Source organism: Capricornis sumatraensis, chromosome 23 (genome assembly GCF_032405125.1).
Source record: "Capricornis sumatraensis isolate serow.1 chromosome 23, serow.2, whole genome shotgun sequence".
In the NCBI taxonomy this organism is placed as follows: domain Eukaryota; kingdom Metazoa; phylum Chordata; class Mammalia; order Artiodactyla; family Bovidae; genus Capricornis; species Capricornis sumatraensis.
Window position 1 is genome coordinate 51,662,404 of NC_091091.1, and position 17,596 is coordinate 51,679,999.

Below are 17,596 nucleotides of genomic sequence, written 5' to 3' on the forward strand. Positions count from 1 at the left end.
GGAACCAATCCCTGAAGTACCAAGGGACGACTGTGTGTGTGCATGTGAGTGCGTGCACATGTGTGCAGACGGGACCCTGGAAGGGTCACTACCACATCATAGCGCAGGGGGCCGGGGGAGGCGGGGAGGAGGGGAGAGTCCTACTGCAGAGTCTGCCGCTGGACCTTCTGCAGGGGGCCTGGCAGGCCACCCGGAGCCGCGTCCCGGCCCACGCCGACGCTGGCCGGAACCCACAGCCCTCTTGGTTTGAGTCCATCCTGGAAGCGTGTCCTGGAGCCAGCACGGTGCTGCCTGCCCCCTCGGGTGAGCCTGGTGGGCTGAGGGAGCCCGCAGGATGTGCAGGGAGGGTGGGGCCCTATCGTGTGTCTCTCTCAGCTTAGGTGCACCCGAGGGGGTGAGGGGAGCATCAGTTCATGAGGTTTGCTGCTGAAAACCCAGGAAGGCCTTACGAGGATGAACAGCACCGGTGAACTGTTTTAATTTGAAATGGTTTAAATTTCATCTCAACACCCTTGGGTTTTATTTCTAGGAGGTGAGGGAATTTCAGTTTAAGATCTGACTCTGACCTTGTGGTGTTAGGCGGTGGTCCTGAGAAGCAGGCTGTTAAAACGTTCCGAAGATTCCTGGGATTTGAAATCGTTAGGAAATCTAATTAATGAAGTTTGTCTCTTTGGGGAGATGTCTTAAAAAGTTCAGAGGGATTAAATATACTAAATGGATAAGACCAGAAGGCAGGCTGAACGCCAAAGAATTGATGTTCTTGAACTGTGGTGCTGGAGAAGACTCTTGAGTCCCTTGGACTGCAAGGAGATCCAACCAGTCTATCCTACAGGAGATCAGTCCTGAACATTCACTGGAAGGACCGATGTTGAAGCTGAAACTCCAAACTTTGGCTTCCTGATTCGAACGAAGAGCCGACTCATTGGAAAAGACCCTGATGCTGGGAAAGATCGAAGGCACGAGAAGGGGAGGACAGAAGATGAGACGGTTGGATGGCATCACCGACTCAATGGACATGAATTTGAGCCAGCTCTAGGAGACGGTGATGGACAGGGAAGCCTGCCGGGCTGCAGTTCTTGGGGTCATAGTCGGACACAACTTAGCGACTGAACAGTGACAATGACATACTAAGGAATAAGTGAGGGCATATACGAAGGTTACTAGATTAATAACTGTTTTTAAGTTGAGCTTTAAAGCTTTTTTTCTAAAGAAAACCCGGGGTAAAGGGGACACGAGGCAGGAGGGCGCCCAAACGGGGTGCGGGGCACGAAGCGGGAGCGCGCCCGAATCGGGGGCGGGGGGCGGCAGGAAAAAGGCCGAGGACGGAGGATGCTCAGGGGAAACCAGGTGGAATCTTTACTCAGAGAAAAGCGACAGAGCTAGCGGCTCACGCGGGGCAGGAGGGGCGGCAACAAGGAGGGGCCCGGGAGCAGGGGCGCGACCACAGCGACCACAGTGACCACAGCGGGGGCGGCTTCGGGCGAGGGCGGCCACAGGCGCTGCGGAGACAGAGCGAGGAGCGATGAGGGCGCGCGGGGCAGGGCGGCGCAAGGGCAGCCCAGCGCCCACCTGCGGGCGGGGACCGCCAGGCGGAGCTCCGCCCTCCCGCCTCCGGGTCACCTGACGCTGCGCCCCGCCCCGCCCACAGCGCCGCCCCCAGCACCGCCCCGCCCCGCCCCCAGCCCCGCCCCGCCCCGCCCTGCCCCAGCACCGCCCCAGCCCCGCCCCGCCCCGCCCCCAGCACCGCCCCCAGCACCGCCCCGCCCCGCCCCCAGCACCGCCTCAGCCCCGCCCCCGCCCGCGCCCCCGCCCCGCCCCCGGCCCCAGCCCGGCAGGCGGGTCTCCAGGGCGGAGAGCACTCCCGGGTAAGCCTCTAGCAGACTGGACTTCGTACCCCGGGGCCCCGGTCCCTATCCCGGGGCACACCTACGCGGAGCGGCTGCGACTCAGAGGCCCTCACTGGGGGGCTGGGGGCGGCGTGCTCCCCGCCACCTTCTGCGCCGCCTCCTTCTCTCCCTGCAGCGAGGCGTCCCCGGGGGGCTTCCCGGAGGGCTCGGTGACCGCCGCCGCGGCCGCCGCGCGGGCTTGCGCCCTGGACGACTTCCTGGGCCCCTCCTTGAAGGCGTGGTAGCTCGCGGACAGCCAGGGGGTCTCCGTGCCGTGCTTGCGGCCCACCGGGTAGGCGCCGATGGCCGCCAGGAGGCTGCGGTGGTGCTCGGGGTCCAGCTCGGTGTAGTACATCTCCAGGGTCAGCGGGGTGCAGATCTTGTGCTGCGGGAAGGACGCGTCAGGGGCGCGAGCGGGGCGCCGTGGCGGGCGGGGCCGGTGGGAAGCGCCGCGCCCCTCGGCTCGGGAGGCCAGGTCGGCCGGGGTGCGGGCAGCATGTTCCAGGGCCACCCGCGGTTGGGCGGTCACCTTCTGCTTTTAAGCAGTTCGATAATACTGGAGGCAGGGCCCCTAAATGCATTTATTTCTGCCCTGACTTCAAGTCACCAAGGGGCGGCGTCCGATTCAGAACTGAAGGCGCCACCAAGAGCCAGCCCCACACAGAAGGCGGGTGGCTGACCGGCCCGCATCCCGCGGGTCCCCAGGGTGTCCCAGCGACTGCGGGGCGTTCGCAGCCTGGTGAACCCCTGGGCGTATAGTGAGGACTGGTGGCCACTGTGGGGTGCGTTTTCATCGTGGAAACCACGGGGAAAGGAGAAGGATTTAATTACTGAAAACTTCAGAGTCTCAGAAAAAATACACTGAAAAAAATCATTTGCTTATGAGGAAAGCTGAGAGAGGAGGAGGAGGAAGGGGAGCCCCTTGCCAAGCGCAGGGAAACTCACCACCGCCACCTCCTTCCTTAGGCTTCACTGTTTAGACTACAGGGCGAGAAAACTTCTTGCTAAAACACCTTTTCTTTGAATTTTTCTAAAGGTAAAACTTGACTGTTCCTGGGAGGTGATGTTCCCACAGAGCTAGGAACACCCACTGCCCTCTTGTTGGCAGTGGTGGGGAGGCCAGTCCTTCCCCTGGACTCCCCACGGAACCCTCCCTGGCACGGGGCTCCACGGCCCTTCCCAGGCCCAGTGCCCAGCATGCCGGACTTACCCGAAGCAGGAAGCCATCCGGGCAGCTGAACTGGTCGTACCAGATGGCCTTGTACATGATCAGGAGGCAGCCCATGAGCGCCATGGTGAAGGCGATCATCCGGCCCGTGGGCATCTGGGGTGGACAGGTTGGAGGCAGAGGGGAGGGTGAGGCTGGGCTGGGGGCGGGGGGGCGGGCAGTGGCCTCTCAGAGAGGAGGCCGAGGAGGGGCAGACCTGTCACTGCAACATGAGAGGCTCCAGAGATCACTCATCAGGCTGAGCGAACTCCAGGAGAGGGCGGAGGACAGAGGAGCCAGGCGGGCTCCAGTCCTCGGGGGCGCAGAGTCAGACACAACTCGGTGACCGAACAACAGATTATAAAAGCTGTCAGTAATAAAGAGCTAGAAACGGAAGGGGAAACACATTTGCCAGATACACAGCAGGAAAAGTGACTCTGCATCATATGCGGGAACCCGGGAGTCACGGAGGAAGAGACACAGGTGACCCAGGAGGGAGGGTCCGGGGCGGGAGCAGGTGGCACGTCTCAGGGCAGGAGCTCCGCTGACGGCGGTGGCTCCCCCCGGCTTTACGGCAGCGGCCTCCCAGGCAGGAACCTGGTGCTGCCCAGAACTGACCGCACCTCTGATGGGGTGGCTCGCCGTCCAGCTCCTGAGAGCAGGACGCTAACCAAGGAGCCCCGCCCACCCACCCAGCCCCGAGTCTGGGTGCCCACAGCTGGCAGTGCCTGTCCTTCCCCCCCCCCCCAGCCCTGACCCCCAGGGACAGGCCGGGCGCTTACCCTGCTGCGCATGTCCTCCGGGCCCCCGCTCAGCTTCTGGCCCTCCAGGTCAGAGAACTTTGTCGACAGGTCCCCAGAGGACAGCTGGTACTCCGTCTGCGTCTTGATGACCACCTGTGGGAAGGGATGATGCAGGGGGCCCTGAACTAGGGGGGCTGAGAGGGAGGGGCCAGAGGTCAGCGGCCTGCAGTGTGGGTGCCAGTGGCGGGGCTCTGGTGGCTACCAGCTGAGGCCAAAGAGATGCTGGAAGTCTGCTGGGGCTGAGGCAGGCCAGGACCTGGCCAGACCATGGAAAGAGGCCCTCCGAGGAAAGGGTGGTTCTGGGTGCTGGGGGAGCTGACCGGGTCACATGGCGGGCTCAGCCTGGCCCTTCCTCTTCTGGGTGCACTGTCTTGGAGGAGGCCATACCTAAAGCTGCCTGGCCCACCGTCCTCTGTTTCAAGGGCAGGCTGGGAAGGACCCCTCACCTGGTCAGCGAACGAGGGCTGGAGCTGGCTGACGTCCAGGGGGCTGATCAGAGGGACGCTGTCCATGGTACCCCCGTCCCCAGAGCCTGTCTTCCCAGAGAAGCTGCAGTTCAGCTTCACCATGGTGGACGGCACTCCTCGTCCTGTCCAGAGGCAGACACAGAGTCACTGGCCACCCAACAGAGGCCCAGATCACCTGGACATTGAGCGGGACCAGGTTAGCCCTGAGGCTCCTCACACCAGAGCTGGGACAGGTCATGGGCGACCAGGCCAACCTCCTCAGGACGAACCGGGTGAGTCCAGCCACAAGATCGTAGTCCCTTCCTGCCCGCCCGACTCCTCTGAGCCCCACAGCCATGCAGGTGATAACGCCGCTGACTGGTGACTGCCCAGACACGCACACCACAGTCTTCCACTGGCCCACGGCTCCAGGAACATTCTAAGAGTGGCAAGCAACAGAAAGCAATCCCAGACAGAAGCCCGGTGAGTCGGGTGGCCAGACGTAGCAAATAGAAGTACAGGACACCAGGTCAGATCCGAATTTCAGAGGAGCAGCGGATGCTTTTGCCTTTCGTAACATATCCATGTAATATGTAATACAGGACACACTTATACTAAAAAGTTATTCATAGTCTATCTGAAATTCAGATGTAACGGGGCGTCCTATATTTTATCTGGCGACCCTGCTGGAGATGGGAAGTAGCGAAGAGCTCCAGAAAGAGGCTGCTGGTGAATAAACCCAAGCTCTGGCCACATGGAGCGTGGGAGTCACAGGGCACATGGGGGTGGGCCATCTGGGGGGCTGGGACCCCAGAAGGAGCAGGAGTGGCAGGCGGAGAGGATGGGAGGGCAGAGCTCCCCTGCGGAGGGCCAGACAGCTCCGCCTCTGGGCTGACTGCTGAGGAAAGGAACACAAGAAATGACTGCTGACCGAGAAAGAGAAACACAAAGCATGCTGGGTCCATCAGAGAAGAGAGAAACGGCCCCATGTCCATCAGAAATTAGATCTGCTGCTAAAATCTTCTGACAACTCCAGGCCCAAGGAGCATCACCCCTGAATTCTTCCAATCACTTAGCAGGAAACAATGCAAATTTCATATGAAACTCATCCAGAGGAAACAAGGGCACCTACCCCAGCTTGTGAGGCCAACAGCCTTGATCTCAGCGTTTGGCAAGGACGCGAGAGAGAGGAGGCTGAAGGCTGTGCCACCCACCAAAACCAGTGACAAGGTCCCAGATAAAAGGCAAGCACAGGGGATCGAGCAAGACAGACAAAGCCTGGGTATAGTTTGGAATTTAGCATCTGAAAAGCAATCAATAGTTTTACCACATGAACAGAATAAAAAAGAAAATTCATCTGGTCAATTTCAATAGTAGCTGAAAATGTATTTGATAAGATTCAACATTTGTTTACTATTTTAAACATTATTGGAATCCCCTGTGGTCCAGTGGTTAGTGCTTTGTGCTCTCACTGCCGAGGACCTGGGTTCAATCCCTGGTCGGGGAACTAAGATCCCACAAGCAGTGTGGGAAACGTCTGTTAGCACACTAAGAAAACTTCCTTAATCTGATCAAGATTATCCACAAAAACCCTACAGCACCCCGTACTGAATGTGGTCAGAGAAAGCTCTGCTTCTAAAATTGGGCTGGGGACTTCTCTGGACCACTGGTTGGGTCCAGTGGTTAAGAGGCCATGCTTCCATGCAGGAGTTCGATTCCTGGTCAGGAAACTAAGCAGCCAAAAAAACAAAACAAAATAAACAAAAATTGGGAGGGAGATACAAGGCCCTTTATTATCAGTTGTATAAATCATGCTGTAGAGGTCTTATCCAAACAGCAGGGTAGGAACGAGAAATGAGAGGTACAAGGCCCGGAGGAGATTAGGTAGTACTCTCATTTAGTCACAGAAAGCATCTTGTGTGTGTAGAAAATCCAAAAGAATCTGCAGAAAGCTATATGGATTAAAAGTGAGTTAAGCAGAGTTGAGTTTAAGACATTCAGAAATCAATTCTGTTTTTATGTACCAGTGACAAAAAAATTAGAATATTACTTGTTGAAAGATTCCATTAAAACAGTATTGGAAATAATGAGATGTTCATGAGTAGGTCTAAGAAGGCATTAGAAGGACCTCCCTGTGGAAAAACAGGAAACCTTCATCAAAACATTATTGACTAGGACCTAATAACTCCTAAATTCCTTGAACGGGAAGGACACAGTCATGGATTTTGGAAGGCTCCATGTTTACAAATGTCATTTCCCCTCAAAGTGTATAGAGTCAAGAAATCGGAATCAAAAGTCCAAGATGAATGTATTTTTGTGTGTAAATTCAACAGGCTTTGTGATTTTATATGGAAGGTAGAGGGACAAAGACACTCACGACAGCTTGGGAAAGTCCGAGGGGGTCGGGTCTGCCAGGCGGCCAGCTCATCACACAGCCGTGTGGTGTCGCTGCATAGAAGGCCCGCAGACACACCCCACACACGGGTCAGGAGGCGTCCCTGCAAAGCGAGGGCACAGCCACCTTTCAATAAACAGCGTCCACATGGCAAACGGTGGACCCAGGCCCCACCTCACAACCACAGAAAAATCTACTCCAGGTGGAAAAGCCGAGGTGGACAAGCATCGTGGAGACAGCTCAAAACACTTGCCTCGCCTTAGGGAGGGGAAGCCCTTCAGTGTCATGGATAAGCACTAGCCACAAAAGGAAACATCGAGAATAGAGCTACATTAAAATTAAGAGCAGAGGACAAGATGGCTGGATGGCATCACCCACTCGATGGCCATGAGTCTGAGTGAACTCCGGGAGTTGGTGATGGACAGGGAGGCCTGGTGTGCCGCTGTCCATGGGGTCGCAGAGTCGGGCACGACTGAGCGCCTGGACTGAACTGATACCTGAACCAGGTGAATGGCAAGGGGCTTCCCTGGTGACTCAGTGGTAAAGAACCCATTTGCAAGGATGCAGGAGACGTGGATTTGATCCCTGGGTGGGAAGATTCCCCCAGAGGAAGGCGTGGCAACTCACTCCAGTATTCTGGCCTGGAGAACCCCACGGACAGAGGAGCCTGGTAGGCTACGTCCATAGGGTCTCAAAGAGTTGGACGCAACTGAAGTGACTGGGCATGCACGCATGCAAACAGCAAGGGCCCACTGTGGCCCAGGGAGCTCGACTCAAGGCCTGTAACGACCTATAATGGGAGAGAATCCAGACAAGAACAGTCAGATACGTGTACAACCGAACCACTGCGCTGTGCGCCTGAAACTGACACCACTGTCAATTAGCTATACTGAGCTTCTGCCCGAAAGAACACCGCCTTCACGGGGCAGAGACGGAAACTGGGACTAGGAGCAGATATCTCCAGCTCCTCAGACGGGCAAAGGCTCGTTTGTCCAAGTCCTTACTCTGGGCACGTGTGGACGTGAGCTTATTTTGGAAATAGGGTCTCTGCAGATGTAATCAAGTCCGGATGAGCTCATACTGGACTAGGGTGGACCCTGATCCAGTGACTGGCGTCTTTATAAGCAGGGGGAAATCTGGCCACAGACACGCAGGCAGGAGGCCACGTGAAGATGGAGGCAGCTATTGGAGGGAGGCGGCCACAAGCCAAGAGACCCCCGGGGCTCCTGGGGGCTGGATGAGACGAGGAGGGGTGGGGGGCGCCTCCCGTGGAGCCTGGGAGGGAGCGCCGCCCTGCCAACACCTTGACGTCCGCCTCCAGAGCTGTGAGTGAGTGCAGGCTGTGGTGATTTGTCACCGCAGCCCAAGGAAGCCAGTAAGCCTCAGACGTCTAAAATGCAGAGAGCGTCTCAACGTGGTCAAGAAACACAGGTAACCCAAGAGAAAAACGGACAGAGGAGGATTTCAGAGGGCCCTGAGCGCCGAAGTGGGGCTCTGCCTGGGCTGTTGGCTCTGCGCCGGCCTCCCTCCTGCGTGCACACCCAGCAGGACACCCCAACCACGGGACGGCCCGAAAATAGAGCGCTGTTCCTGCGGTGGAGTGAAGGGAAGGAGCCGTGCAGCCTACAGGAACAGCCCTGAATCACAAAAGAGCACTAAGCCAAGCACAAGGGAGGTTGGAGAATAAGCAAGCCACCGCCTCGCTCAGGACCCGTCGGCGCTCAGGCGCTCGGGGGCGCGGCCAGCTCCTGGGTCAGCAGAGCCCCAGGGGCCGCTCAGGGGACTGCGGGCGTTTCTTGTCTCCACCGGGATGCTGGATGCCTGGGGCTCACTTATGATCATTAGGCTGCACCCTTGTTTCACGTCCTCTTCTGAGTTCGTTATATTTCAGAACAGAAAAAGTTAAAAACAAAATCAGGGGACAGCGGGCCGGCCACAGAAGTGCCCACACTGTGCCCTCGTCTAGGACTGGGCCCCCACCCTCCCGTAAAGGATGGACTGACTGGCTGTGCCCTCCTCACGAGGACCCTGTGGGGGTAAAGGGTACAACCAAGGGCTGCTGTCCACCCTGAACTCTGAATGTGGCTCCCCGTCCCCACTGTGGAGGATTTCAGAGGGCCGTGAGCGCCGAAGTGGGGCTCTGCGCCACAAAGCCTGCCCGGCCTCCGAACGCCCACACTCGTGTCCTGCGAGACCCTTCTCAGGTAACGGCACCACCAGCGCCGTGGCTCCTGGGCACAGGCGTCGGCTCTCACTCCGCCGTCCAGGCCTTGCTGTGGGCTCCCGTGCTGGTGGACCGGCGGGAACGAAGAGGTGGAGCCCCTGCTGGCGGCAGAGACAGAGAGACCTGCAGGGTGGTGAGTGGGAGGTGCTGGACAGGGAGGCTCAGGCGGCCACTGTCCGGCCTGGGCTGGGAGAGGGGTCGCCCTGCTGTGGACTCCCCAGGCGCCCAAAGAGGAGGGTTTTCTTAGGGTCTTGAAACGGGGCCCTTCCCTGAGCGCCTCGCCCGGGCGGTACAGACCAGCAAAGCGCCCCCACTGCCACCCACCCCAGGCGGGGGGTGAGTGCTCTTCCTGATGTGTGTCGAGGTCTGGCCGGGGCTGGCCTGCGGATGACGTGCGGGCACCTGGGCACCTGCCGCAGGGCGGCGGGCCATCTGTCCGTCATTCTCCACCAGGACAGCGCTTACGTGACGTCCACGCTCCAGGAGGCAGAGAGGGCCAAGGAGCACCCAGTGCTAAGGGATGAGAAGCCCTGAGAGGGGCGGGGGGACAACCCGGGTGGCGGGGGAGGGAGGTGCGAGGTGAGGTCAGGGCGCCCAGGGCTTGAGGGGAGCGTGGCGGGGGCGGGAAGGGCAGCATCCAGGGGGGCCGGACTGCGGGCCTGCCCGCAGCAGACGCCCGGCCACTCCCACACCCAGCCCGCGGTTGAGGAGCGCTGTGCAGAGGTGCACCCCGACGCCTGCAGACCGCCGGTCGCAGGTTGGTGGCCTCGCCCTCTGGGCAGGGGATGGCCGAGGTCTCCCCCTCGCCCACCGGAGGTCCCTCCCCCGGGGAGACCCGCCCCTGGGTTCCCTTTCAGCCCCAACTCCTTTGATCGGCGTGACGTCATGTTACATCATCTGGGGTTTCCACGGCAATAGAGACAGGCAGGCCACGGCACGTCTTCTCGAAGAAAGGAAGCTTTGGGGACCCATGTACCCTCTGCGCCTGCTCCCAGGCAGAATGCTGGGGTAGGGCTGGGCGGCACGGGGGAAGCCCGGGTCCCCATCATTCCTTTCCCAGGCGGAATCACGTGGACCCTCTGGGCTGGCTGGCTGGGCGCGTTCACGCGACAGACAGAGCTCGCGGGAGCGGGAGGGCTCTTCCCTCCGCGCCCACCCGCCCCTCCCTCCACCTTGCGGCGTCACTGTGCTTTCTGCAGCGGATCAGCTGCTCCCCGCTCTCTGCAGTGCGCGTCTCCTCTGTGAGACGCGGGGAGCGGGCACAGGATGAGCAGAGAGGCCGGGATCGCGCTCCGACGGGTGGGAGGGCACAGACCCTGAGCTGCCAGCCCCCAGGCAGCTCGGCTGCAGGCCGCGTCACAGACTCGCTCACACGCGCCACCCCGGGATGCTGCGTCACCCGGAGGCGCGCGCCGGTGCGCACCGCGCGGGCACGAGCGTCCTGTGCGCACGGGGCGCGCGTGTGCCGGCGGGGCGCGGGGGCTGCGCGCTCTGCTGGAACCCCGCGGAGCCCCCCCACCCGCCCGCCGCGGCCCCGGCCCAGGTGCTCTCCCGCCCGCTGGCCTGCAGGCCAGTGGTGAGCCCGGCTGCCCATTCAAGGGCTGGGGTCTGCGGGCGCCAGTCCAGCCCGAGGCCCGGGCGGGGCGGGGCAGGGAGCGGAGCCTTCCCAAGTAGCCGACACCTGTGGCCCCCGAACCTGTGGCAGGTGGTTCAGAGAACTGCCCCTCGGCTTCTCGGCCACTGCCCGCCTCCCCGCAGCCCGCCTCACCACCGCAACCCCGTGCCGCTGCTGGCGGCTCTCCTCTGTGCCCTGGTGGGTCCGAAGCCCCTCCTGCGCCCCCCGCCCCAGACCAAGCTGAACCGGCCCTGGAACCGGCGCCCCCTCCGCACTTTCGGACGCCGGCTCCCACTGGCTCTCTCAGACCCGCAGAGGTGGAGCTGGCTGGCGGGGAGGGGGCTGCAGTCACCAAGCGGTGGGGAGAGCTGATGTCCCAGCGGTCCAAGATGCCCCCCTCTACTGAGGAATCCGGCAGCACGTCGGGTCTGTGCCGGACACCCACGGCCCTTCCGAATGTCCAGGCAGGGACCTGCTTCCCCCCCGGGGGGCTCCCGGATCCCCCCGGGGGGCTCCCGGATCCTCCCGGAGGCCTGACAACATCCTGCCCTGGGGTCAGCCGGGCCCCTAAGTGGAGGACCCCTGCTTGGCCAGCTGCCAGCGGGTCCGCCGCAGTGCCCCCCACCCCCACCCCGCACATACACCTCGCACACTTGCATTTCATACATCTGCGCACACGCACCTCGCACATCCATGCACACACACAGTATACCTGCGACCCCTGCACATACATCACACTCCCCGCACACACACACCACGCATACCTGCGCCACGCATTTGCACACCCCTGCACACACTTGGCTCCACACCCCCACACCCAGACCCTGCTCCACAAGAAACGGAAAAGGCTCACAGGCGTCTCCAAGGGGCAGCTGCGCAGGATGCGGCGGCAGGACAAGGATGCGAAGGAAGGATGCGGTTCCAGACGCTTCTTCGCTGGGGCGGGGCGGGGGAGGGGCCGGGCCCCAGACCGAGGCTGCGGTTGCCCAGGAGACGCAGGCTGGGGGAGGGGGCGCCGCGGTCTGCAGCCGCCGGAACCGGCCCGCGCGTGCCCGTCAGAGCCTGCAGCGCGTCCCCAACCTGTCAGACACACACCCACATCCAGCCATGCACACACCTCACATGAATGCATATGCGTCACACACACATCACACACACGCCGTTCACACACATTGCACACACATATACCTCACATACTCGCACTCCAGGCAGGGTGGGAGGTGGGGTGAGGGGTGCATACTGAGACCCTGGCCAGCCTCCCCCAGCCCAGGACGTCAGGCACTCAGGCACCACCTGGTGGCGGGCGCAGACTCGCCCTCTTGCTCCCTTTGGGCAGCTTGGTTCAGACACAGCTAGTGTGGGCCCCGCCTGCCCAGAGGGTCTCCTCCTCAGGTTTCAGTGTCTGAAGCCCCTGGGTGCCGGGAGCCAGCGTGAGGAACTCCGCCCATGGCAAAGGGCGTGAGGAAGGGGGTCTGGCATACGCACAGGCGTGATCAAGCCTAAGGAAACCCCCTGTTCCTGAGCATCTACCCCAAATCCAGAGTCTGTTTCATGCTCTCACCTACACCTCTGACTTTACGGGGGGCTCTCCCCTATAACCATTTCTCTTGGAGAAGGAGTTAACTTGCAGCCCCAGTTAATAAAAGTTCCTGGGCGTGACAAGAGTGTTTCAACTTGCAAACTCCTCTGAAGGTTCTCTAGCCTGCCTGAGCGGGTTTGTCCAGCCACATGTGATTGTTTACAGCCTCCCAACCATGAGAGGCACGAGATGCTTTAAAACTTTCTAAATACAGACTCTTTTGAGAAGTTACAAAATTATTAGTATAGTATAGTGGGTTGATTAGGAATTATATTGGTGAAGGGTTTTTTCATTTGTCTTGCTAATTCCCTGCCCTGGGTGTGACAAGGGTGTCTCAGGTCAAACCTCTCTGCTGACAGACTAGCTTGTGTGACAACCTCTCAACCATAAACAGCACAGAGAGTTTGGAGTACTTTGAAAGTGGCTCAGAGGTTAAAGTGTCTGCCTTCGATGCGGGAGACCAGGGTTCGATCCCTGGGTCGGGAAGATCCCCTTGAGAAGGAAGTGGCAACCCACTCCAGTATTCTTGCCTGGAGAATCCCATGGACAGAGAAGCCTTGTAGGTTACAGTCCACGGGGTCGCGGTGACTTCACCTTCACCTTTCTCATTGTTGAGTCCATGAGTGCCGCCAGGCCTCCATATCCTTAGGCACCTGGGAATATATTAATCAATGTATTTGGAATATAGAAAAGGAAATAGAGTAGTTTTTGAGGTTAGCAATACTAGACTTTTTGAGTTAATGAATTTTCTCTTTTGTTATAGATCACTGTACTTTGTTATAAATCACTGTGTCCTTGCTAGGTAAAAATGTAACTATCACTATCTTAAGACTAAATAGATCTTAAAGGGAACATTGGTGAAAGGTTTTCATTTGTTGGGCTGATGTTTGCTGCTAAATATCCATATTCCCTGCCCTTATAATGAATACAACTAGCATATAGGAAAAATAAGTATTAACCTTTAAGATTAATCATGTTAAACCTTAGGCTAACTAAGTTCCTTTCTTGACAGTAACCCGCTGCACCCTCACAGTATTAACCGTTAAGATTAATCATGTTAAGCCTTAGGCTAAGTACGTTCCTTTCTTGGTTGTAGCCCGCTGCACCCTCACCCTACAGGAATGCAACTTTATCTGCTACCTTCAGAGGGTGGCACCTGGTTTAAGAAAAACACCCTTGGAAAAAATAAGTTTTTTGGTTATCAGAAAGAAAGGATCATAAAATGTCAGCAGGCCTCATGGCCAGAAGATGATGTAAAACCCATAAGACCTTTGCATAATTTTATATGAAGCCCCTGATTGTGACAAGGGTCAGGTCTGCAGACCCCTGCGTGACTCTGTATCCATCCTTATGTATAACAAAAGGTATATAAACAAACCTAAAAAATAAAGAAATGGGATCAGTTTCTGGAAAGGCTGATTCCCCCGTGTTGTTTTCTTCCCTTCTGGCTGAATTCCCATCTGGTATGTGGGGTACTCACCAAGCCTGCTAATTCTGCCTGGGCTTCTAAGATCGGACCGGGGAGGCCTCAGTGCCTCCTCTCCTTCGGGAGAACGGAAAGACGCCTGTGGCCTACGTAGGTGGTGATTGGTATTCCACGTAAACCAAGTTATTCAGCCTCCTTTTCTCCACTAATTTTCCTACTGCACTATCCGTTTCTAATCTCTCTCTATATCTGTAATTAAATAAGTTTTTTCCTAGGACGCCTACTCCGTCTCCCCTTCGAATTACCCTGGATCCACCGGGGCTGGACCCCGGCACCTGGGCTGCTTTGCAAGGACAAGCCTGTGGCCCTTGGTGGCCGTTGTGGCCCAGAGTCTGCACAGGGCCAGCCGTAGAGGGGACACACTGTCTGGCTGGCTGAGTGAGCTGGCGAGCAAGGGCTCTGGTCCCGGGGCCCCCAGCCAGGGCCCAGACCATCCTCGCGCCAGGGTCAGGGTCCCACATTCAGGCTCACAGCTGCTGAGCAACAATGGATGTCTCTGCTGTGTCAGCCATTCTGCTGTGGACAAGCACCCCAGGGTGTGCGCCCTGCTTTATCTGACCAGTCTTTCTGGACTCGGGGACACACAGTAGTACCCAGGTGTGTCCGCTGTTGACAGTGTGGCTGTGGAGGCTCTTGGTGTTGGTGTGCACTTTCATTTCTCTCGGGCGGGTATCACGGAGTGGAACTGCTGGGTTGGGTGGCAGTTCCCATGAAGCTTTTTGAGGAAAAGGTAACCTTCTTCCCAAAGCGGCTGCACACTGCGCGTCTCTGCCAGGGACACGGGGTGAGGGTGGGGTCTCGGCTCCCGGCTCCCTCCAGGCCTGTCGCTGCCTCTCCTTTTTATCACCGCAGCCCGTGTTCAGTTGCTGGAAGTGTTTGACTGTTAGCTGCTCGGTTGTATCCGACTGTGTGATCCTGTGGACTGCAGTCATCACTGAGCCGCGTAGACTGAGGCCCTTATACAGCAGGACTTGTCTCCTGGTGCCTCTGGAGGCTGCATGTCAGACACCAAGGGCTGGTGGGGCCGGCTTCCCCCAGGCCTTTCTCCTCGCCTTGCCGGCTTCTCGCTTGTCGACAGGTGCCCTTTCCTCCGTCTGCGAAGTGTGTTCTACACTCAGGATGGGTTAGGGCCCACCCATATGACTCCACTTCACCTTGATTACCTCTTTCCACATACAGCCCCATTCTGAGGTCCTGGGGGTTAGGGCTGCTGCAAGTGAGCTGTGAGAGGACACAGTTCTGCTCGTATCACTGGCCTCATACCCACGAGGAGGGGGAGTGGTGTCTCACTGGGGCTCAGTCTGCACCCTTAATAGCTCACGACGCTAACAACAACAAGAATTAATCAACAGTGGCTCTAAAGAAAAAATAGAGAATTTTATTCAAGCTGGCCTGAGGCTTATAACTCAGAAGACTCTGAGGGCTTGTTAAAGTTGAAGGGACAGCTATATTAATACAGTTTCAAAACAAGGGATTGTTCATCGAAATGACACTGACATTTTATGCAAAGTCCACCGAAGATACGCATTCCAGGTCTATCAACACAGGTATGAATCGAGAGACTTCCCTGGTGGTCCAGTGGGTAAGAATCCGCCTGCCAACGCACGGGACACAGGTTCAGTCCCTGGTGCGGGAAGATGCCTCATGCTTCAGAGCAGCGAAGCTCGTTCTCCACAACTACTGAGCCGGTGTGCTGCAACTGCTGAAGCCCCCAGGCCGGGGGCCTGCGCCCCACAACGAGAGGGGCCGCCGCAGCAGGAAGCCCGAGCGCCGCAGTGCGGAGTGGACCCCCCTCTCTGCAACCAGAGGAAGCCCGCGGGCAGCACCAGACCCAGCACAGGAAAAGTACATAAATACGTGTAAAAAACCACGTATGAATCGAGCTGCACGTCGGCTTGGCCCCTACAGGACTAGGAAGGGAGGGAGAAGGGACAGAGTTTGGTCTCCGTGGTGAGGCAGATGCTCTCGCTCTCGAGGGGTCTGGTGGACGCGCGAGGCGGGCGGACGTGAGCAGGCCCAGGGCCGGGGGCGTTCCGCGTGCCCTGTCTCGTCCTGTCTCCAAACACCACTTCTGCTTTCTCAGTAGCTACGCATCTCTCCGTGGCTTTCTTTGCCACCTGTATACGTTTGGTGAAATGTTGGCTTAAATGTTCTGGACTTTTTCCAGTTGTTTGTCTCCTTGTTACTGAGTTGTAAAACTCTTCATATATTCTGGCCTCAGAAGATTTACAAACAGTCTCTCCCAGTCTGTGACTTACCTTTTCACTTTCTTGAGTCTCTTCTGAAGTGAAGTTTGTAATTTTGCTGAGGCCCCAGAAATCAGTTTTCTCTGTTATCTGTCATGCTTTTGGTGTTGTGCTTAAGAACTGTTTCCTTAATCCAAGTCTATGAATATTTTCTCATTTTTTTCTTCCAGTGGTTTTGTAATTTTAAATTTTACATTTAAGCCTATGATGCATTTTGAGGTAACTTTTGTGTACAGTGTAAGTTATAGGTCTAATTTTTTTTTTTTTGCATATGAATATGCAGTTGTCTCAGGCTTCCCTGATGGTCCAGGGGTAAAGAATCTGCCTGTGATGCAGGAGACACAGGTTCTATCCCTGGGTCAGGAAGATCCCCTGGAGGAGGAAACGGCAACCCACTCCAGTATTCTTGCCTGGGAAATCCCATGGACGGAGGAGCCTGGTGGCTACAGTCCACGGGGTTGAAAAGAGTCAGACGTGACTTAGTAACTAAACAACAACAACATTTTTCAAATATCTTGTTCACCACAGGCTATAAGTAAGAGCTGTGGAGCGTGCACTGTACAGGCTGGCGGCATGCCAAGCTGGTTGGTTACTCTTGGTAGTTAGTGCTACGTGGCCTGGTTGGTTTGGGTGGAGCACAGACACTGAGGTGGTGAGGAATGTACTGACTCCTGTTAGGCTGGTAGTGATGTCAGCTACTGGAAAGATGACATCACTGCAGCCCAGCAAGGGCTCCTGTCCCTCAAGGTAGAAAGCAAGTTCTGACAACAAGTATTTCCCATCTGAATGCAGAGTTCCAAAGAATAGCAAGGAGCGATAAAGCCTTCTTAAGTGAACAATGCAAAGAAATAGAGGAAAACAATAGCAGGGAAACACTAGAGATCTCTTCAAGAAAATTAGGGACACCAAGGGAAGATTTCATGCCAAGATGGGCACAATAAGGGGCATGGGCCTAACAGAAGCAGAAGAAATTAAGAAGAGGTGGCAAGAATACACAGAAGAACTATACAAAAAAGGTCTGAATGACCCAGATAACCACAATGGTGTGATCACTCACCTAGAGCCAGACATCCTGGGCGTGAAGTCAAGTGGGCTTTAGGAGGAATTATTAGGAACAAAGCTAGCGGAGGTGATGGAATTCCAGCTGAGCTGTTTCAAATCCTAAAAAAATGATGCTGTTCAAGTGCTGCACTCAATATGCCAGCAAATTTGGAAGCTTCAGCAGTGGCCACAGATAGAGTCGTCTCTTCTGTTGTTGGAAGAGAGTGTTTGCTGTGGCCAGTGTGTTCTCATGGCGAAGCTCTGTTAGCCTTTGCTCTGCTCCATTTTGTACCCCAAGACCAAACTTGCCTGTTACTCCAGGTATCTCCTGACTTCCTACCTTTGCATTCCGATCTCCTGTGATGAAAAGGACATCGTTTTCTGGTGTTAGTTCTAGAAGCTCTTGTAGGTCATCAATAGAACCGTTCAACTTCAGCTCCTTTGGCATTCGTGGTTGGGGCATGGACTTGGATTACTGTGATAGCGAATGGTTTGCCTTGGAAACGAATAAAGATCCTTCTGTCATTTTTTAAAGAAAAACTCAGCAATGGCCACAGGACTGGAAAAGGTCAGTTTTCATTCCAATCCCAAAGAAAGGCAATACCGAAGAATGCTCAAACTACCACACAATTGCACTCATCTCACATGCTACCAAAGTAATGCTCAAA

General features: G+C 56.9%; 1 protein-coding gene across 1 annotated transcript; it reads right to left on the reverse strand.

Moving 5' to 3' along the window:
• Nucleotides 1-1,956: 1,956 nt before the first annotated feature.
• CALY (calcyon neuron specific vesicular protein) lies at nucleotides 1,957-4,465 on the reverse strand. The gene is made up of 4 exons (XM_068961861.1): nucleotides 4,343-4,465; nucleotides 3,876-3,989; nucleotides 3,097-3,210; nucleotides 1,957-2,271 (listed from the first exon to the last, which is right to left on the reverse strand). The coding sequence occupies exons 1-4, from the start codon at nucleotides 4,463-4,465 to the stop codon at nucleotides 1,957-1,959; spliced, it is 666 nt and encodes a 221-aa protein (XP_068817962.1).
• Nucleotides 4,466-17,596: the final 13,131 nt, after the last annotated feature.

Excerpts from the sequence above, each read along its gene's own strand:
- CALY (XM_068961861.1), bottom strand. The coding sequence starts at position 4,465 with ATGGTGAAGCTGAACTGCAGCTTCTCTGGGAAGACAGGCTCTGGGGAC. Across the intron at positions 3,211-3,875 it reads CGGAGGACATGCGCAGCAGG|ATGCCCACGGGCCGGATGAT; the intron begins GTAAGCGCCCGG and ends TGTCCACCCCAG. Across the intron at positions 2,272-3,096 it reads CGGATGGCTTCCTGCTTCGG|CACAAGATCTGCACCCCGCT; the intron begins GTAAGTCCGGCA and ends TCCTTCCCGCAG.